This window comes from Camponotus floridanus, unplaced genomic scaffold (assembly GCF_003227725.1).
Source record: "Camponotus floridanus strain SB8 unplaced genomic scaffold, Cflo_v7.5 scaffold373, whole genome shotgun sequence".
Classification (NCBI taxonomy): Eukaryota; Metazoa; Arthropoda; class Insecta; order Hymenoptera; family Formicidae; genus Camponotus; species Camponotus floridanus.
The window spans coordinates 54469-75653 of NW_020229518.1; the positions used below are offsets into that span (position 1 = coordinate 54469).

At 45.2% G+C, this 21185-nt stretch overlaps 2 protein-coding genes across 2 annotated transcripts; both read left to right on the top strand.

The window, feature by feature from the left end:
* Positions 1-1568, top strand: LOC112638810. Its single transcript, XM_025411114.1, has 2 exons — positions 1-782; positions 896-1568. The coding sequence occupies exons 1-2, from the start codon at positions 1-3 to the stop codon at positions 1566-1568; spliced, it is 1455 nt and encodes a 484-aa protein (XP_025266899.1).
* Positions 1569-1765: 197 nt separating this feature from the next.
* LOC112638811 lies at positions 1766-2542 on the top strand. The gene has a single exon (XM_025411115.1). It carries the CDS (start codon positions 1766-1768, stop codon positions 2540-2542), a length of 777 nt encoding a protein of 258 aa, XP_025266900.1.
* Positions 2543-21185: the final 18643 nt, after the last annotated feature.

Below are 21185 nucleotides of genomic sequence, written 5' to 3' on the forward strand. Positions count from 1 at the left end.
ATGCATTACTTTCGCACGAGCGAGAAGCTGTCGGCGCACAGCGAGGATTGCGGCAAGCTGAACGATTGCGCGATTGTTCTTCTCGGCGAGGACGACAGGTGGCTGGAGTTCGATCATCATTCGAGAAAGCGAATTCCGTTCATGATGTACGCCGATCTGGAGTGCACGTTGGAGAGGAAGGAGGGGGACGAAGGCGGGAGAACCAAGAATACGAGGATCGTTCAGCATCACAGAGTTCACAGCGTGGCCTATTACACGCGTTGCTCCTTCGACGACGCCGCGTCGGCGTACGGATCTTATCACAGCGAGGATTGCGTCGCGTGGTTCGTGCGCGAGTTGCGCGATCTGGCGCTTCGCGCGAAGGTCGCCCTCGGCGCCATGGTACCGATGGCGGATCTGACGTCGGACGAGCGGGAGATATTCGCGAGCGCGTCGCGCTGTTACGCGTGCGAGAGACCGTTCGAGGCCGATGATGCTCGCGTGCGCGATCACTGTCACTTGACCGGCGACTTCAGAGGTCCGGCGCATTCCGCGTGTAATTTGAATTACAAGGACCCCTACGTCATACCCATATTCTTTCACAATCTATCGGGTTACGACGCGTACTTCATTATCAAGGATGTGGCTAACGTGTATCCCGGCAGCGTCGAGTTGTTGCCGGTGACGAAAGAATCGCACATAGCTTTCTCGAAGACCGTTCGAGATACCGCAGCGGCGGAGGGAGACGGGGGAAACGCCGCGCGTTCCAGATACGTCAAATTACGATTCGTTTTTAGGCGTCGGTCTCGATAAGCTGGCGTCGTATCTCAACGAGAGCAAACTGACGATCGCGCGAGGCGAGTTTCGCGATCTCTCTTACGCGCAAGGGCGTGTTCCCGTACGAGTATGTCGACAGCGTCGAGAGATTGCGGGAGACACGTCTCCTGCCGCGCGAGTCCTTCTACAGTTCCCTGATCGGCAATACCGTATCGGAGAGCGATTACGCGCACGCGACGCGCGTCTGGAAGCGATTTAGCGTCGAAACCCTGGGCGAGTACAGCGATCTCTATCTGAAGACCGACGTTCTTCTGCTCGCGGACGTGTTCGAAAATTTTCGCGCCGCTTGTTTGGAGAATTACGGTTTAGATCCCGCGTATTACTTCACGCTGCCGGGATACACGTGGGACGCGATGCTTAAGTACACGGGGGTCCGTTTCGAACTGCTCATCGATATCGATATGATGATGTTCGTGGAACGCGGAATACGCGGCGGTCTGGGTCAGTGCTCTAACAAATACGCTCGCGCTAACAACAAGTACATGAGCACGTACGATCCGTCGATCTATCTGATGTATCTCGATATCAATAATCTGTACGATTGGGCGATGTGTCAGCCGTTGCCGTATGAGCGATTCGAGTGGGACGACGATCTCGAGAGTCTCGACGTGATGTCCGTGACGGAGGACTCGATCGTCGGCTACATTCTCGAGGTCGATCTCGACTATCCGACGCCCACGACGCCCACGCTGATCTACCGTTTTGTCCCACGCGCGATAAGCCGCCGGGGAAGCGGCAGAGCAAACTCCTAGCCACACTGTACGATAAGCGCCGATACGTCACGCACTATCGCAATCTGCAGCAGTGCGTTCGTCACGGTTTGCGTCTGACTAGGATTCATCGCGCGCTGCGCTTCTCGCAGTCGTCGTGGTTACGCGGATACGTGGAACGTAACACGCGTTTACGCACTAACGCGAGTAACGATTTCGAGAAGAATCTGTACAAGTTGATGAACAACGCCGTCTTCGGCAAGACCATGGAGAACGTGCGCAATCGCGTGGACGTTCGATTCGCGACTCGATGGGACGGGCGATTCGGAGCCGAGACGTTCATCTCCAAGCCGAATTTTCACAGTAGAAGCGTTTTCTCGGAGAATCTCATGGCCGTGGAATTGCGCAAATTGGAGGCGAAGATCGACAAACCGACCTACGTAGGCATGTCCATTCTCGATATATCCAAGATTCGTCTGTACGCGTTTCACGAATACATGTCGCCGCTCTACGGCAATAAGTGTAAAATATTGTACACCGACACGGAGAGTCTCATTTATAGCATAGAGTGCGAGGACGCGTACGAGCGAATGAAGCGCGACATCGATAGATTCGACACGAGCGATTACGCCGTCAACAATCCCTACGGCGTGCCGCGCGCGAATAAAAAGGTTCTCGGTCTGATAAAGGACGAGGACAACGGCGCTCTCATGCTCGAGTTCGGACTCGGGGCGAAGATGTACGCGTTGCGAGTCGAGGGTAGGGGCGACACTAAGAAGAGCAAGGGTGTGAGGAGCAGCGTCGTCGCGAGAACGCTGACGTTCGACGATTACGAGCGCTGCCTGAGACAGGAGATCGAGATGACCCGTGAGCAATCGTGCCTGAGATCCAAGTTACACGAGGTGTACACCGTGCGCGAGTCGAAGGTCGCGCTCAGTCCGTACGACGATAAGCGCTACGTCGTGCTGGATTCGACCGACACTCTGTCGTGGGGGCACTACAGGATACCTCTGTGAAGAGAGGCGCGGATAGATCCTAAGCGTGATGCGACGTATTTTTATAGATATGCGTGATATATTTTATAGATATGCGTGATGTATTTTATAGATATGCGTAATGTATTTTATTATCTTTAATGTTATACAATATATATATGTTCGCTGCGACGCGTTACAATACGCGCGATGTATTTTCTTATCTTTAATATTACAAATATATATATTCATTGCGATGCGTTACAATACGCGTGATGTATCTTTTCGTCCGTAATATTACGCGAAAATATACGTATATTCGTCACAATATGTCGGCTTTGTCGATCCACGAATTATGCGACCTGTCCATTCCCAGTCACTTCACGAGAACCGCGTCGCCCTTTCGGCGCAGCACTCTCTCCACGAGATACACGTCGAGATCGGAGACTCGCTGCAACTCGTGCTCGTAGAATCCGCCGGCTATCGACTCGCCGCGCGAATCCATCAGCAGATACGTCGCGGGATTCGTCCTTCGCACCTCGGCTATGCGGAAGATCTCCGCGGTTCAATTCGGCATGTATCCCTTCTCGAACAGCGTCTTGTACTTGCTCACGCGCACGGGATCGTTCGGTCGAAATTTTCCCGGAGCGACAATCATCGGGTGGTCGTACACCGTCGACAGGAGTCTCGACGCTCGAGCGGACGTCACGTCGATCGGATGCATCCCGATGGTTCGATGCTTACGAGCGTTGTACTCGGATATTAGACGCGGCAGCGCGTCAAGCCATTTGTATGTTCCATTCAGCGTGAAGTACTTCCACATCGAGTTCTTGAGCGTGCGATTGAAACGCTCGACGATGGACGCTTTCAGCACCGAATACATCGAGTAGTGATTGATTCTGTGTCTATCTACGAATCTTCGCACTTCGGCGTTGTAGAACTCCTTTCCTTTGTCGGTCTGCAGATTCCTCGGGCGACGTCCGGAGGCGCGCGTCACGCTCGACAGGGCCCGAGCGACCTCGCCGCCGCTCTTTCTCTTGAGCGGTACCGCCCACGCGTACTTGCTCAGAGCGTCGATGACGGTGAGTATGTAATTGTGGCCTCTGTTCCGTCCGGTGTAAGGACGCATCTCGACGACGTCTGCTTGCCACAGATCGTCGTATCCGCGCACCGTGACGCGGCGGCGGAGGAAGTTCTTTCTCGCTGGCGTGTGCTGCTCGTTCACGAGTCTCCGTTTCGCGGCGTTCATCGCGCCGTCTCTATTTTTTTCTACCCTCTCTTCGACTGTTGCTTATCAGGAGTTTTAACGTCCAGTTGTATGACTACCTTATTCGGATCGATCGTCTTAGGAATCGCAACTGCCGCCGCCTTCGCCGTCGCCGTCGTCGTCGTCGCGGCCGTTCTTCTCGCGAGTTCGTTCGCGTCTTTCCTCAGACGCGCCACCTCGGCGTCCAGTTCTCGCAATTTCGCGTTGGAAGTCAGCGCCTTCGCCGTCAACTCCTGCAGCGTTCTGTCGTGACCACTCAACGTGGCTCGATTTCTCTCGTTGTTCGCCGCTACGTTGTTCACGTGCGACAGAGATCTCTCCAAAACGCGCATTCGCTTCTCCGTTTTCTCGTCGATCTCCTCGAGCCGCGCGACCGAGGTCCCCAGTTCGCGCAACAGTTTGCTCGACGCGTCCCCGTTCGCCCGATTCGTCTCGACGGAGCTCTCCAGATCGCCCAGTCGCTTGTCGGCGACCGCGCGTGAGGCCGATCTCTCCACCTCGACGGTTTCGATCCTCGTCGCGGCGAGCTCCTGCAGATTCTCCAGCGTTTGCAACCGATTCTCAAGAGCGCTTCCCCTCGCGCGAATCTGCGTAACGTCGGTTTCCAGAGCTCTCGATCTTTCGGTCGCAGCGCTCTCGAGAGCGTCGATCTTCTTGCTCAGAGCGACGATTTTCTTCGCCGACAAGGCCGCGATGTTATCCACTCGCGTTCTCACGCTCGCGATAAGCTGGTGATTATTCGTCGCGTTTGCTCTCACCGCATGTATAACGCTTTCGACGTAACTCTTGTTCGTCGCGTCGTCGTTGTTGGTCGGCCAGGCCACTCCTCGTATCTTGAGACGCCGCGCATCGTAATGCGACGCGGAGGGAGAGACGTCGGAGACGGTCAGGCACAGCGCGTTATCGCACACATAATTTCGCAGAGATTCCACGCTCGCGCGCAATCTGGCGCTCGTCGCGTCGCGACCGCGTCTTCTCCGCGTCGACACTCCGAACTTGCTCGCGAACATTGCGTCGTCGAATGAAGCGTGCGCGCGCGTCGCCGCGATCGTCTCGCAGTTTCTCGCCCGCCTCGTGGAGCTCTTCGATTATCGACAGGATCTCGTTGTCCTGAGCGTTGTTGCCGGCTTGACGAGAAGCGTCCAGCAATCGGAGATGATCCACCAATTCGTTCGGATCGTTCCAGTGAACGTAGTCCACGGTGTCGCGGGTCGCGCGCATAGCCCGCCGATTCTATTCCTCGGACTGTCCGTCTGCAGGATCGGAGCTATGACGTGCTTGTACTTGTATCCCTTGTTTCCTAGTACGGGCATGCGAATATTGTCCTCGCGTCTGTGAGCGTTAGTTTGCAGAAGTATGCTCCTGTACGCGGCTTTGTCTCTCTCAGTGTACTTGAAATCGTCGGGAATTCTCTTGTAGATCAATTCGTACAGACCGGGAGTACCGGCGTATCTGACTCCGTCTACGAATATCGCGTCGTCGGCACCTATGTCGAATCGCCTGTTTCCGAGCATAGTGCCGGCGAAAGTAGACTCCGTAAACGTGATCGAAATCGCTCGGCGCGCCGCCGCTGAGAAGAGCGCCCACGTACTTTCGCGCCAATGGACCCAATTGATCGCGCAACATGTTTCGCCCTCGAGGAGTCCGCAGAGACCATCTCACAGACGTTTCGAGCGTCGCCGGCGATCCGAAGAAGACGTCGTCGCTCGTGTCGAACCTCTCCTCGACGGGCGGCTGCGCGAAGAGGTCTCCGCTCGCGAATTCGCGCTGCTGCGCGGGAGACGCGTCCGACGCTCCCACAGGCGTGGAAGTCGTCGCGTTTAGACGGCGAGATCGCTTAGCTTTGAATCCTTTCGCGGACAGTGGCGGTAACGCGCTCTCCTCGGCTTCTTCCTCATCGTCCTCCTCCTCCTCCTCCGGCGCCTCCATTCTCTTGACGCCTCGCGCGAACGTCTCGTTGATTTCGCTCTTCGCCGGTTCCTTCTCTCTAGCGCTCGCGCCTCGCGCGAAATCGTCTCCGACGCGCTCGGCGATGCGTCGCAACGGTTCGACGATCGGTTTGAAACGCGTCTCCAGAGTGCTATCGCTCTCCATCCTTCCGGTCTTCAACACTCTGTGCTTCCTGCGAATCGACGCGTTCTCGCTATCTCTATCGCGGTTTTCTTGCGTCTGTCGACGTCCGTCATCGCGCGTCGTTCCTCGACGTTTCGCCTTCTCTTATCTCTCTCCCCTCTACGATCGCCGCCGTCTCGGGAAGACTGACTTATCCTCGGTGATGACGACGCTCGCGGCGCTCTACGGCACGGCATAATCGTTGAACCCTCGCCTGTATCTGCCGTTGCGCAGCGCGCTATCTTTGTCGATCACTAGAAAACCGTATCGGTATTTCCAACACGCGCGACATAGCGCGTGAAAATCCTCGTACGACATATCGATATTCACGTGATCGCTGTGCACGTGTTTCAGATTAGTGCCATCCTGTTTAAAGAGTATCAATAGATTCGCGTTGTCGCGTATCAGATGTTTGGGTATCTTAGCGTACGATTGGCACAGATAGAAGCAATCGACCTTCGCGTGACGCCCCATGGCGAAGTACTCGACGTCCTGTTTGTCGCAGGCCACGTCGTCGAACACGAATATCGAGTTCGGCGACGCCTCGCTAGGCGGGATGACATCGGCGTTGTTCGAATACGTGAAGTAACCGATATCCCGCATAGGTTTCAACAATTTCTCCAGATATCGATATTTAGGCTGATGCAACAATTTTGAGTAAACGTACACGTTCTCGAATCGCACGCCGTGCGGGCTCTCCAGAAGGCTTATCAGCACGTTCGTTTTACCGCAATTAGAGAGACCGCAGATTATGCAGCGGATGGCGGTCGGTAACAGATTACCATGTTTTCGCGGTTCCTCGTTCATCGAGCGCGTCTTACCGTCGACGTTGGACACTCTTATCGTGATCGGTTGACGCACGAAACGCATCGTTTTCTCTCTCTCTCCTCTCGCAATTCTTCCTCGTTGTCGCGAGCGAATCTGCATCTCAGTGCGCAGACTCACGCGCGCGCGAGCAACGAGCGCGGATTCGCCCTCGCGAACGCATATATAGAGGGGAAAAAAGACGATCGCGCAGTTAGGCGTGTCCGATCGACGGTGACGCGATAAAGTTACGCGCGCGCGCGACGCTTCGTCATGTTTATTCTATTGGTGAACGATTACGATATTCTCGGACTCAGCGTCGATCAGTTGCAGTACGTTCCGAAGAAGCTTCTGCTGGACAAGTACGGCGATTTCGTCGATCGATTGTGGGAGAGATTGCCTATACATCTGCAGGACGATCCGGACGTGCAGCGTTATCGCCTCTCTCACAAGCATCACAATCAACCGTGGCAACGAATGCACATCGACGGTCCGCTGCCGTGCATCAAAGACTGCGGCATGTGCCGGGAGAAAGAAATGGCGTGACGATGAGCGCGTCGACGATCGAGGCGTATGAGATACGCCGAGGACGCCGCGACGGCAGTCGTCGGCGGTAGCGGTTTGCTCAATAGAACTATAAACCCTCTTCCGTTCGAACTACCTACATATACCGGGATATCAGTTTTGCGATCCCGGTACTCGTCTCCCGGTACGGTCTCGCGAAGCGGCTCGCGCGAGGCGATCGAGGCGTCAATCCGCTGGACGCGGCTTGCCGCGAGCACATCGCCTATTCGCGGAGCGACGATCTCGCCGATTGACACGTCGCGGATCGGGCGCTCGGAGCGAGAGCGTTCGAGCGTATCCGGGCCGGGGATTCAGCTCTCGGCGAGAGAGTGGCGGCGTCGGCCGTATGGGCGGCTATGAAGGCGAAGACGAAACTAGGAATGGGTATGACTGGAGCGCGAAGAGGCGCGAGAAAGAGCGGCAAGAGAAGAACGACCTCGACGAGGAGGAGGACGACGAGAGGACGAGTTTGTCCCGCAGCGAAACGCGGCGGCTTCCTGCCGCTGTTGCCGGCGCTCGGAGCTTTAGGATCGCTGATCGGCGGAGCGGCCGGTGTGGCGAAGATGGTGAACGACGGTAAGGCCGCACGTCGACAATTGGAGGAGCTACAGCGACACAATCGAGCGATGGAGGGCCGCGGTTTGTATCTCGCGCCTTACAAGCGCGGCGAAAGCATCGCGAGACGAGGCCGACGAACGGTTAGAAGAGGGAGGAAAAAAAAGTCGCGCCTTCGCGCGCGTTAGACGACGTCGTAGCTCCGATCGGCGTCACGACGAACGAACAGTTGAATAGCGCGAGTAGATGTATAAGGCCGGTTCTAACCCAGGTCCTCTCAGAGAGGTGAGGTGCGAGGGGATCTCAGCGGAGCGGAGGTATGACGTCACGCGGGGATTGAGGGGGGGGGCTCACGTTGAACGACAAGCATAAACAAAAGAGCGGTATTCTTTTGAAAAGGATTTTGGGCCTAATCCTTTTTTGGGCCTAATCCTTTTTTTTGTTCTTTTATTTTATTTTATTGTATTTTATTGTATTTTGAAAAGGTTTTGGGCCTAATTCTTTTTTTTTGTTCTTTTATTTTATTGTATTTTATTTTATTTTTTAAGAAAAAATTTTAATAGCACTAATGATCGGCTGCTTTGTCTGGGGATTACTCGATTAGACACAATACAATTGGACACAATTGGCTTTGATTGACTAATCGGAGGTGTCTCCCTCGTTTACATATCAGCGCCAATGTTCGGCTACTTTGTACTCTCGAAGTACACCCCTAATATAGATAATTCCAGGTTTTTTTCCCGTTCGACGTATAAACAATAGAGATTAAGCTGACAAGCTTTCAGAGATTATCGGGGACACAAAAAAATTTTTTTTTACAAATGGGATACTATAGAAAACCTTGTATAATCCTTTTATACAAATGGTATATTATAAAACCTTTTATACCCTTATACATATTTTTATAACCTTATTTCATAAACTTACATTTTTTTAGATATTTCAGATATTCCAACCTTTTCAAGCAATCTGTGTAATATAATAGCACATTTTCTACGATCCTAGGTACATTTGCAAGAAAATTTTCTTTCGTGTCCCCAACAGTCTCTGAAAGCTTGTTGGTCGAATATAAGAAGGATCGAAGCGCAGCAGATCATAGTACGTCATTTGAAAACGCATCGACACGTCGGTAGCAAAAGTAGTGTTCTCTCGGAAAGTATAGTGTTTTGTCAGACAGATTTTTTGCGCGATTTCACGTTCAAGATAGCGAACGGTATTGTTTATCGTGTGCAAAAGTTACGTGCAAGTGCTCCGTAGAAATAGAATCCTGTGACATATTGGAAAAAACAGAAAAAATGGAAAACATCGAGCAGACTGAAGGCGATCTGATGGAGCGATCTCGCCAAATTGCCACCTTGGGCGAGTATTTTGTATGGCTGTAGCGTTGCGAGAAATTGATCAAAGAGCTCGAAGAACGCAGTCGTGTTAAGCGTCCGCGACTCTCGATCGGAAATAGACAATCTCTGGCAGCTAAAATCGGGCGGCTCGAAGGTGCAAAAACTCGATTGCAAAGACGATTTATTCCCAGTGGTGGTGATTACAGCGATGACAATAACGCGGAAAGACTCGTTTGGCGAGAGATAGATACCGCGTTCGAGAGTCGCGTATCGATTGGTGCGGTGATAAATTATAATCACATCGAACCACGCCAATTCTCGAAGATGCCAAAGACATTGTGTTGGAACATGTGCAGGACGCTCTAGAAAAACACAGCAGTGTAAAAGTGAACACAATATTCAATGGTGAATTTGTGACCGGAGATAAACATGCGAATGAAAGTGTGAATACGAGAAACCATGAACTCTTTCGCATGTCCGATTTACGCGAGTGGTTACGAACAGCTTATCGAGTTCACCTTAGCGTCTCTGGAAGAATTTCAGGAACGCGATAGCGGGTGGGCTTTGTCGCGAATACTGAACTTGACTGTAAATATTAACAAGTACAATCCCAGGCGCGCGGGATGTTACATCAAGTTACCGCGGGAGATTATGATGAAGAGAGCGGTGATTAACGTGCAATCGAAAGACAATGCATGTTTCGCGTGGGCAGTGGTCGCCGCTCTGTATCCCGCCGAAAATCACCGTACCCGCATTACGCGACAGTGAATCTCCGGGACATTGAGTTTCCAGTGACTGTAAATCAAATTAAAAAGTTTCCAGTGACTGTAAATCAAATTAAAAAGTTTGAACTTACAAATGACATTTCCATAAATGTGTACGACATCGAAGACAAGAACATTGTCCCGATACGTCTTTCGCAGCAGAAACGGGACAAGCATGTGAATCTGCTATACGTGGAAGACGGTAACAACAGCGTGGGACATTTCGCGTGGATCAAGAATCTATCCCGACTAGTGAGCTCGCAACTGAGCAAAAAAGATCACAAGAAATATATCTGCGATCGGTAAGTTTATTTTATATTATTTGAATAATTATAATTTGTGTAATTATAATATGGATTGTTAAAATCTTAATTAAAATTTTTCTTTTTACAGATGTCTACATTATTTTGGTTCGGACGACAAGTTGCAGTCGCATACGGTCGACTGCGGAAAGCTAAACGACTGCGCTGTCCGATTGCCGAGCGACAAGGACAAGTGGCTCGAGTTCAGCAACCCTAATCGGAAGAAGCGGCTTCCATTCGTCGTGTACGCCGACTTGAAAAGCGTCCTGGACAAGAAGGAAAAAAAGAAATTATATCAACATCATCATCAAGTATTTAGTTTAGCTTACTAGCTGTACATTGCTCGTTCGACAAATCTTTATCGGCGTATCATTCGCGTCGTAGTGTCGATTGTATAGCATGGTTCGTCGAAGATCTTAAAAATTTGGCATTACGTGTAAAAAATATTTTAAAAACAAATGTCCTCATGGTAAATTTAACATCCGATGAGTGAGAGAAATTCCGTAACGCCACTCGTTGTCATATATGCGAAAAACCGTTTGCGCAAGACGATACACGCGTTCGCGATCATTGCCATCTGACCGGGCGGTACAGAGGTCCTGCACATTCAAATTGTAATCTAAATTATAAAAATTAAAGTGATCAGTCAGGCGTAGAGAGCTAAAGAATCAATAGTGTAGAAATGTTAATCAAAATATATATTAATAAATCATAATTACAAGCTTGACTTCAAGCAAGATAGTTATAATATATAAAGATGTTGAAGATGTGTGCGGACGTTTCGACTTACTTTTAAGTCATCTTCAGCGCAAAAAATTGTAACGGATATAGAGCATATTATAAAAGTTCGTATAGAGAGAAAACATTAAATATTATACGCAGAAAGAATATAAACTAGTGAAATTCCTATAGGAGATAAAACTCCATACGCAACGGTAGTACATGGTTGATTATCAACAGCTTACTGATTTTTTAAAAGGAGATGACTCCAAACATAGCGGTATACATAGATAGTTGTAAGCGGCCTCCAAATATTTCCATATGGAATAGTACCACTCTAATTTGGGTTAATCGGCCCAAAATTGAGCACGATTCCCTGGAAAATCTGTAAGACCGCATAACAAAAAAAATAGACAATAGAAAAAATTATATAAAACAATGTAAGTGTATATGAGGGGTCAAAATAAATAAAAAACGGTTGAAATTAAATACTAGGTTTAAAAAATTGGATAATAAAAAAAAACTAAACAAAAAAAAAGAAAAAGAAAAATAATAAGTCAATGGTATAAAACAATGATTGTCATTGGTATAAAAAACAAAATAAAAAACAAAAAAGTATGCGATCCATTAGTAATTAGTTAATTAAAATAAATAAAGAAAATTCTTAAAGATCATAATAAGAATGTGCGAAAAAAATAATTTTTATATTATCAAATTTGTGCGGAAATTAACCGTTAATATGAACATAAAAATCATTATGATAAAATTAATTTACATCGACATGAGGAACAAAGTTGAGAAAGTGTGTCGCTAAATCGTTTGGTGAACAATTATGTTGAAAATTTTAAAAAATTATAAAAATTATAAAAGTAAAAAATCTCCGTCTGTATTATTTTCTATCACGATGACAAGAATAAAAGTGACAAAAATAACGAACAGCTAGTCGTATAAATTTTCTATGTATGACCCTCAGACGTTAGGAAGTTTATTTATTATATCGTTGTAAATGTCAGGAAATCAATCCGTATCCGTCTGTAAATTCAAACCGTTATCTTGTCGTTTAATGCATAGCATTTCGGAAATTAACCTTTTATTATAAAATGATTCTTTATCTAAAATTTACGCCCACAAAGACGTCATCCCGAAAGTTTCGAACAAAAATGTCGTCTACAAAATAGAATGCGGTAACTGCGATGCATTAGGATGGTCCGACATAGGTGTCGGACAGACAGGCAGGAAGCTAATTACCAGAATTAATGAACATAAGAAACATATCGACAGATGTACAACCAATAAGTCGGTTATTACAGAACATAGGTTGAATTTTGACCATGAATTTAAATGGGATGACGTCAAAATTTTAGATAAAAGTTGGAGTCATCTCCTTTTAAAAAATCAGTAAGTTGTTGATAATCAACCATGTACTACCGTTGCGTATGGAGTTTTATCTCTTATAGGAATTTCACTAGTTTATATTCTTTCTGCGTATAATATTTAATGTTTTCTCTCTATACGAACTTTTACAATATGCTCTATCTCCGTTACAATTTTTTGCGCTGAAGATGACTTAAAAGTAAGTCGAAACGTCCGCACACATCTTCAACATCTTTATATATTATAACTATCTTGCTTGAAGTCAAGCTTGTAATTATGATTTATTAATATATATTTTGATTAACATTTCTACACTATTGATTCTTCAGCTCTCTACGCCTGACTGATCACTTTAATTTTTGAATTTTACAGAGAGCTTTATTATTATTTTTGTTCTAAATTATAAAGATTCTTTTTGCATTCCGATAGTTTTTCACAATTTATCTGGTTACGATTCTCATTTTATCATCGAGGAAATAGCCACAGCGTTCGAAGGGAAAATCGAGTTATTGCCGATAACCAAGGAAAAATATATTTCATTTACTAAAAGTGTTGATTTTAAAGAAGAATCAAAAAATCAAATAAAATTACGTTTCATCGATTCATACAAATTTTTCGCATCGAGTCTCGATAAATTGGCATCATTTTTGGATAAAGATAAACTCAAAATTTTTAAATCGGAATTTCAAAATTTATTTGCCGAAAATTTCAATTTGTTAACGCGAAAAGGTGTATTTCCGTACGAATACATCGATTCCATTGACAGGTTGCACGATACATGTTTACCACCGCGCGAATCGTTTTACAGTTTCTTGACCGGTGAAACTGTATCCGAGAGCGATTACGCGCACGCCGAGAACGTCTGGACGCGGTTCTCCATTCGGACGCTAGGCGAATATAGCGACTTGTACCTCAAAATCGATGTCTTGTTATTAGCCGACATTTTCGAAAATTTTCAAGATAAATGTATCGAAAGTTACGGACTCGACCTCGCGTATTACTATACTCTCCCCGGATACACGTGGGACGCCATGTTGAAACATACAAAGATTACGTTCGAGCTGCTTACGGATATCGACATGGTTATGTTCATCGAACGTGGTATACGCGGTGGTCTAAGTCAATGTTCCAACAGATACGCTCGCGCTAATAACAAGTACATGGAGTCGTACGATCCATTGAAACCATCGTCGTACTTGATGTATTTTGACGTTAATAATTTATACGGATGGGCAATGTGTCAACCGTTGCCCTATGCCGATTTTCGATGGGTCGACGACGTCGAATTTTGATGTATCGTCCATCGCGCTAGATTCCCCTACGGGCTATATCCTCGAAGTGAATCTCGAGTACCCGCAACATCTTCATGATGCGCACACTGACCTATCGTTTTGTCCGACGCGTGACAAGCCCCCCGGTAAGCGAGAATTCAAACTGCTTGCAACGTTATACGATAAGAAGCGTTACGTGATACACTACCGTAATTTACAGCAATGTACGCAACACGGCCTTCGTATAACAAAAATACATAGAATTTTACAGTTTTCTCAATCTCCATGGCTTCGAAATTACACAGAATTAAATACACATTTCAGAACATTGGCTAAAAATGATTTCGAAAAAAATTTATATAAATTAATGAATAATGCTGTGTTTGGTAAAACGATGGAAAATGTGCGTAATCGTGTAGATATAAAATTATTAACAAAATGGGATGACCAGTACGGTGCAGAAGCGGTGATCGCGAAATCAAATTTCCACAGCAGAAGCGTTTTTTCAGAAAACTTAATCGCTGTGGAATTGCGTAAACTTGAGGTGAAATTCTACAAGCCGATTTACGTGGGTATGTGCATATTCGACATATCCAAGATATGTTTGTATGAATTTCATCACGAGTATATGTCTCCTCTGTATCGCGATAAATGTAAGATTATGTATACCGACACAGATAGTTTGATATATCACATTGAGTGCGTTGATGTGTATGAGAACATGAAGCGCGATATCACCAGATTTGACACGAGCGATTATGCGGTAGAAAATGCGTACGGTATACCGCTTGAAAATAAAAAAGTACCGGGCCTGATGAAGGACGAAAATAACGGTGCCATAATGACCGAATTCGTCGGGCTCAGAGCAAAGATGTACGCATTACGGGTCGATGGGAAAAAGGATACAAAAAAAGTTAAAGGCGTCAAGAGCAACGTTGTCGCGAGAACGATAACGTTTGACGATTACACGCGGTGTTTGAGAGAAGAAATTGAAATGACGCGCTAGCAGTCGTGTATACGATCTAAACTGCACCAAGTATACACGATCTGCGAGACGAAAATTGCTTTGAGTCCGTACGACGATAAGCGGTATATCGTACCTGAAACCACAGATACATTACCGTGGGGACATTATAGGATACCATTGTAATATGTAATGTAAAATGTAAAATGTGTGCGATAAACTATCTATTAAAAGAATTATTAATAAAGATTTTTATATTGTAGGGAAAGGTGGGGTAAAATGGACTACTTAAGCGAAAATGATCATATTTTTTACCATAATTGCAAAAAATAGCTTAAATTTTGCATGTGTAAACTTTAAAATGTTTATTATAAGATAATAATTGTAAATTTTTAAAACTTGCAAATGCTTTGTTATTATTGAATTTTTTGCAAAATTTAATTTTAGTTCATTTTACCCCGCAGTTGGGGTAAAACGGATCATCTCATGGGGTAAAATGGACCAAGATATTATTCAACCAATTAACTTGAAACCAAAATTGTATAGGTATTATTTATTTAGTATGAATTAATTATAAATAAAATTAAATATTTAAACATGTAATTAACACAATCAAAGTATTTCTCTTAGACTTATTAAATTAACAACAAATTAAGTTTTTTAAACTTCAAAATTTTAGATTTTTTTTACATTTCTTAGCAATAGTTCGTTTCTTTGCTTCTTCCAGCTCATGTTTGTATGGAGAATCTGTAATTATTGCAGTTTTTCCCCGTTTGCTTGTTTTTCTTTTATTCTTATTATCAACATGAGGAATGGGTTGTAAAACAGTCGGAGAGATTGCAAAAGAGGAAGTTGATGCTTCTAATATTGTTGCAGGGAGTAAATTTTGAGAGATGATAGATTCAGAATATGTAGACGATAAGAATGATGATGGCGCTGGTAAATTTGTTGTATCGGAAGCGATAAAGTCGGCATCAGTAAAATTTAACGAATTATATGGTGATATTCCAGTTTTTTTAAAAGAATTTAACGCTGTCTGTATTGTTGCTGCTTTAACAAATGCTTGAGTAAATAATTGTACAATTTGATAAGAAGTTATAACTTTTCCTGGATTATTACGTAACCAATTTCTTGTTTCAATATCATAATATGAACTCAAAGGTTTCATAAAACCTACATCAAGAGGTTGCAAACGGTGCGTCGTATGAGGAGGAAAACAAATAATAACGACACCATTATCTCGAGCTTTATTGATTAATTCAATGTTTTTAACGTGAGTTGCATGACCATCAAGCAATAGGAGAACTGGATTGTTTTGTGAAGCATTTGTAAATTGTATAAAATGATCAAACCATGTTCGGGATCGCGCTTTCGATTCGCGAATTTTGTAAAACCGGGTAAGCGCGATTGAACTTTGCCGGCACATACCCGCGGGGGTATCGCAAGCTCTCTCAGTGCGTGATCGCGTAAGGAATACTTGATAGGAATGAAATTGTATGCAGTTGCGACTTGATGTGTTACAGTAAGACCGGTGAGCGAATTACTGTCCGTTTATTGTTAAAGTCACAAAATGATACACGTTTGCTGGTCTCAAGACGCGATGTAGGGTGAGAGCGCACCACTACGCGGATCGCGTGAGAGCGAGCGAGACAGCTATCGATCAGCTGTTAGCGAGATCGAGCGAGACGGCGCTATATCGGCCGTTCGCTTGAGAGCGAGCGAGATGGCGCTCTATCAGCCGTTCGCGTGAGAGCGAGCGAGACGGCGCTATATCGGCCGTTCGCGTGAGAGCGAGCGAGACGGCGTTATGCCGCTCGGATAAGAGTTTGAGCGAGACCGCACTATACACGTCAGTCCGCTGGTCCGATATAGATAGAATGAATATTGCTATCTGCGAATACGCGAACCGCACTGTTCACGACTTGACACAAATGCGAGAGAGACGGCGTTATGCCGCTCGTACTAGAGTTCGAGCGAGACCGCACTATACACGACTCGACACGAATGCGAGAGAGACGGCGTTATGCCGCTCGTACTAGAGTTCGAGCGAGACCGCACTATACACGACTCGCCACGAATGCGAGAGAGACGGCGTTATGCCGTTCGTCCTAGAGTTCGAGCGAGACCGCACTATACACGACTCGCCACGAATGCGAGAGAGACGGCGTTATGCCGTTCGTACTAGAGTTCGAGCGAGACCGCACTATACACGTCGGTTCGCCCAATTTTGAGATAGATAGCTGACTTGTGGCTATCTATGAATACGCGAAACCGCACTGTTCACGGCTCGCGGGAGAGTGAGCGAGACGGCGCTCTATCGGCCGTTCGCTTGAGAGCGAGCGAGACGGCGCTATATCGGCCGTTCGCGGGAGAGCGAGAGAGACGCCCAGTTCGCTTGAACGGAGTTGCGGTACGACGAAGGCTCCGCCTCTGGCTGAGAGTGGAGGCGCTCCGAAAGATCCCGGCACTCGCGTTTGAACTGTTCACGTGCACTGCGGACACGATTACTGGCGCGCACAATGTTACTTCGCGAAACTGTTACAATGATTGAGGCTCGCGGTTGAAGGATTTCACACGCGTGAGACTAATGAAACGAATCTTAACTTTGCTCGTTAAGATTATCGCGAACTCTCGAATTTGCACTATTTTTACTCTCCGTATGACGCTCCGATCACTATAATGGAAAACGGAAGACTCTCGGGGAGAAAGCCTTTCTCCCGATAGATAAAGATTTGATCACGGATCGTATGAACGGACCTCGACGTATCCCTGATCATTACGTCAGATCGCGTGATATATAAGCCTGTTTATTGGCCAGGACCGTGTATTACTTCGCGTGATCACGCGGATCCTGGATGATTTTTGAAAAACAGTAACGGCGTACGTGAACGCGGGTTCGATAGTGCGCAAACGGATGGCGCTAGTATGACCGGGGGTAATAATTTTATGCGCGATTCAGGGCGAATCCTAAACAAACCATTTTAAAAAAATATCAGTTTGCATCCAACCTGACTTATCAGTTTCAGCCCAAACTCCTGGAAAGGCACTGTTATTGATTAATAGAGGATTCATTCTCACTCGGGGAAAAATAAACATAGGTGGCATATAACTGCCAGAAGCCGAAACACATATTTCAACGGTCACCATTTGACCTCTTTCTGCAGAGGAAAGTACGCCAACTTGTTTCCGACCTTTTCGCGCAAGAATTTTGGATTGAGACTTGGATATTGTAGAAATACCAGTTTCATCACAATTAAAGATTCGATCAAGAGAAAATTTGTATTTGTTTAAAACATTACCTAATAACTCGTAAAACGTTTCAACAATTTTGTTAAATCCCATTGCACGAGCTGCACTTGTAGCTTCCGGTTTCCTGACAGAAATTTGAGAGTTTCGTTTTAAAAATCCTACAAGCCAGTCTTTTCCAGCAATTTTTGATTTTTCGGAAAAATAATGTTTTATAGAATTTTTCTCTGCTAATTCATAAGCCAACTTCCGTACATCGTAAGTAGTTAAACCGAAAAGTCTTCTTTCCATATCTAAGATATAATTTGCTAATTCTTTTTCTTGTTCTTTTGAAAAAACAAGCTTTCTACTACCTAATTTTGGCGTAAGATTTACTTCTAATTGAGTTTTTAAAGCTTTAAATCTGCGAAAAAGAGTTGTTGCTGGAACAGAGAATCTTCTTGCAGCTTCTAATTTACCAATATTTTCTTCTAACATAGCTTTTAAAGCTCCATGTAAATTTTCCTCACTCCATTTACATCGATCAGATGTTCTTTTATAATTTCTGGGCATTTTTGGGAACTATAAAGAAAAGAAACAGGAAAAAGTGCATATTAGATTGATCCGTTTTACCCCAAAATTTCATGTCCTTCTTACCCCATATGACAACATTTAGCGTTATAATATTTTAATTTATATTAAAATTTCGATTTTAATGTAATCCATCAACAAATATTACCTTCTGATATCCAGAAAAAAGAAATGTAGACTAAAATTGAAAATGTTTAATTTTGATAGAGTTAGCCACTCAAAATATAACACATCAAAATTACATCATAAAATCAGCTTTATAAAACGTTTGTTTATAAATAATTCACGCTAGACTGTTGGCATGACGATGCAACTTTTGAACAGTTGAAAAGTGCCAAAAAGGAAGTCAATTTTATAATTATCATATAGATTATGAGATTATTTAGTAAAATCTAGCAATTGGTCCATTTTACCCAGCGGACCATTTTACCCCACCTTCCCCTATATATTTTTATGTAATGTAATGTATATTTCATACATCTTATTATCTTATTAAAAAAAATACATGTACTATTGAAAGGAATATTAATAAGGATTTTTTATATTTCATATATTTTTATGTGTATCTCATACATCTTATTATAACTTATTAAAAATACATATACTATAGAAAGGAATATTGATAAGGATTTTTTTATGTATATTTTTATGTATATTTTTATTTTTTCAAATATTATAATGTTATACATATATATTTTTCGAGAAAATTAAAAAATAAACACTGTATGATTAATTAAATCACATTGTCTTTATGTATCCAAGAATTGTGCGAATTGTCAAATCCCAGCCATTTCACGTAAACCTCGTCACCCCTCCTGCGCAGTACTTTCTCCACGAGATACACGTCCGGATAATTCGCGCGAGGCAACTCGTGTTCGTAGAACGCTCCAGCGATAGATTTTTTGCGATAATTCTCAAGTAGATAGCTTACGGGATTAGTATGCTGCACTTTTATAATTTTAAACACCTCGGTTGTCCAATTTGGCGTGTAACCTTTCTCGAAAACTGTCTTGTACTTGCTAACGCGTACCGAGTCACCTACTTTGAATTTCGCCGGACCCGCGATATTTACATGGTTGTACACAGTAGCCAAGAGTCTTTCAGCGATCGCGGGGGTAACGTCGACGGGCCGCATACCGATCGTTCGATGCTTGCGCGCGTTGTAATTCGATACGAGTTCCGGCAACACGTTGATCCACTTGTAAGATCCGTTTAGCGTAAACATCTTTCACATGTCGTTTTTCAGCGTGCGATTGAATCGCTTAACGATCGATGCCTTTAATGTCGAATATCTAGAATAATGATTGATGTCGTGTTTTCGTATGAGCCGTTGTACGTCGACGTTATAAAATTCCTTCCCCATATCGGTCTGTATATTTTTCGGACACTTCTTGCTATCTCGAATTATCTCGGCGATAGCGTCAGCTGTCTCGCTTCCACCTTTACTCTTGAGTGGTACGGCCCACGCGTACTTGCTCAACGCATCGATGACAGTGAGTATGTAGTTGTAACCTCTGTTGAAATGAGAGTACGGACGCATCTCGACGATGTCGGCTTGCCATAGGTCATCGTATCCCCGCACTATGACGTGTCTTCGGGGGAAATTTTTTCTCGCCGATGCGTGCAGTTCATTCACCAACTGCCGTTTCTCTAAACTATGTTGTTTCTTCGCTTCCTCGATTATTCCCAATCGTCGATCCATCGTTGTTTCGATTCGTCGATCAAATAAACGATACGTATCATGCGTTTTATTATTCGTTGTCACTCTTTAGCCGTTCACTGCCGTTCGACAGCCATTCAATAGCCGTTGCTGACCCGTTCGTAGCCGTTCAATAGCCGTTCAATAGCCGTTCGTAGCCGTTCACTGTCGTTCGATAGCCGTTCAATAGCCGTTCAATAGCCGTTGCTGACCCATTCGAGGTTGTTTCCTCTTCGATCGCTGTCACTCATTGTAGTTCGATAATCCTTCGTAGTCGTTCGATAAGCCTTTGTAGCCGTTCGATAAGCGTTTGTAGCCATTCGATAAGCCTTTGTAGATGTTTAATAATTGTACAATAGCTGCTCCTAAACTGTTCGCTACAGCTCATTATAGGTTGATAGCCGTTTCTGAATTAGTGTTAATTGCACGTCGAAGTTCGTTTATCGCAATCTGCTAAGCTCGCATATCCTTCTCGAACGCAATCAGCTTCTCGTTTGATTCTTTTTGTTGATTCTTCAACGTTTTAACAGATTGTTCCACATACAGTTTGTTGACTGCATCGGTATCAGCTTCAGGTAGCGCTACACGACGAATCTTGCGCGACCTCGCGTCATAGTCCGTAGCGACGCGACACAGAGCGTTTCGACGCAAGTAACTTGTCACCAATTTACCCCAATGATCGCTTGTGCAGATTTCTTCATTTCTCCGTTCGAATAATCCAAATTTGTTGATAGACATTTTTTTTCGATGTGAGTAACATCGATCGACTGATTAGGTTTGTCGAGACACCGTTTAATTTATAATAAGGCCAGCTTCGCAAAGTTCTTCTATGATCGACAGGATCTCGTTGTCGTGAGCGTTGTAGCCAGCTCGGCGCGAAGCGTCGAGCAATCGTAGGCGATCCACTAGCTCGTTGGGATCGTCCCAGTGCACGTAATCGATCTTATTGTCGGTTAGCGTCATCGTGCGAGGTGTGAATATTCCCGTTCCCGTTTTTTTCTTTTTCGATTCGATCAACATCAACGGCGCGATTATTTGTTTATACTTGTATCCCTTGTTGCTCTTTAATTGGCCTTGCGCATCATATTGACGTTTATGCGCACTCGTCGCCATCAATATGCTCTTATTTTTGCACA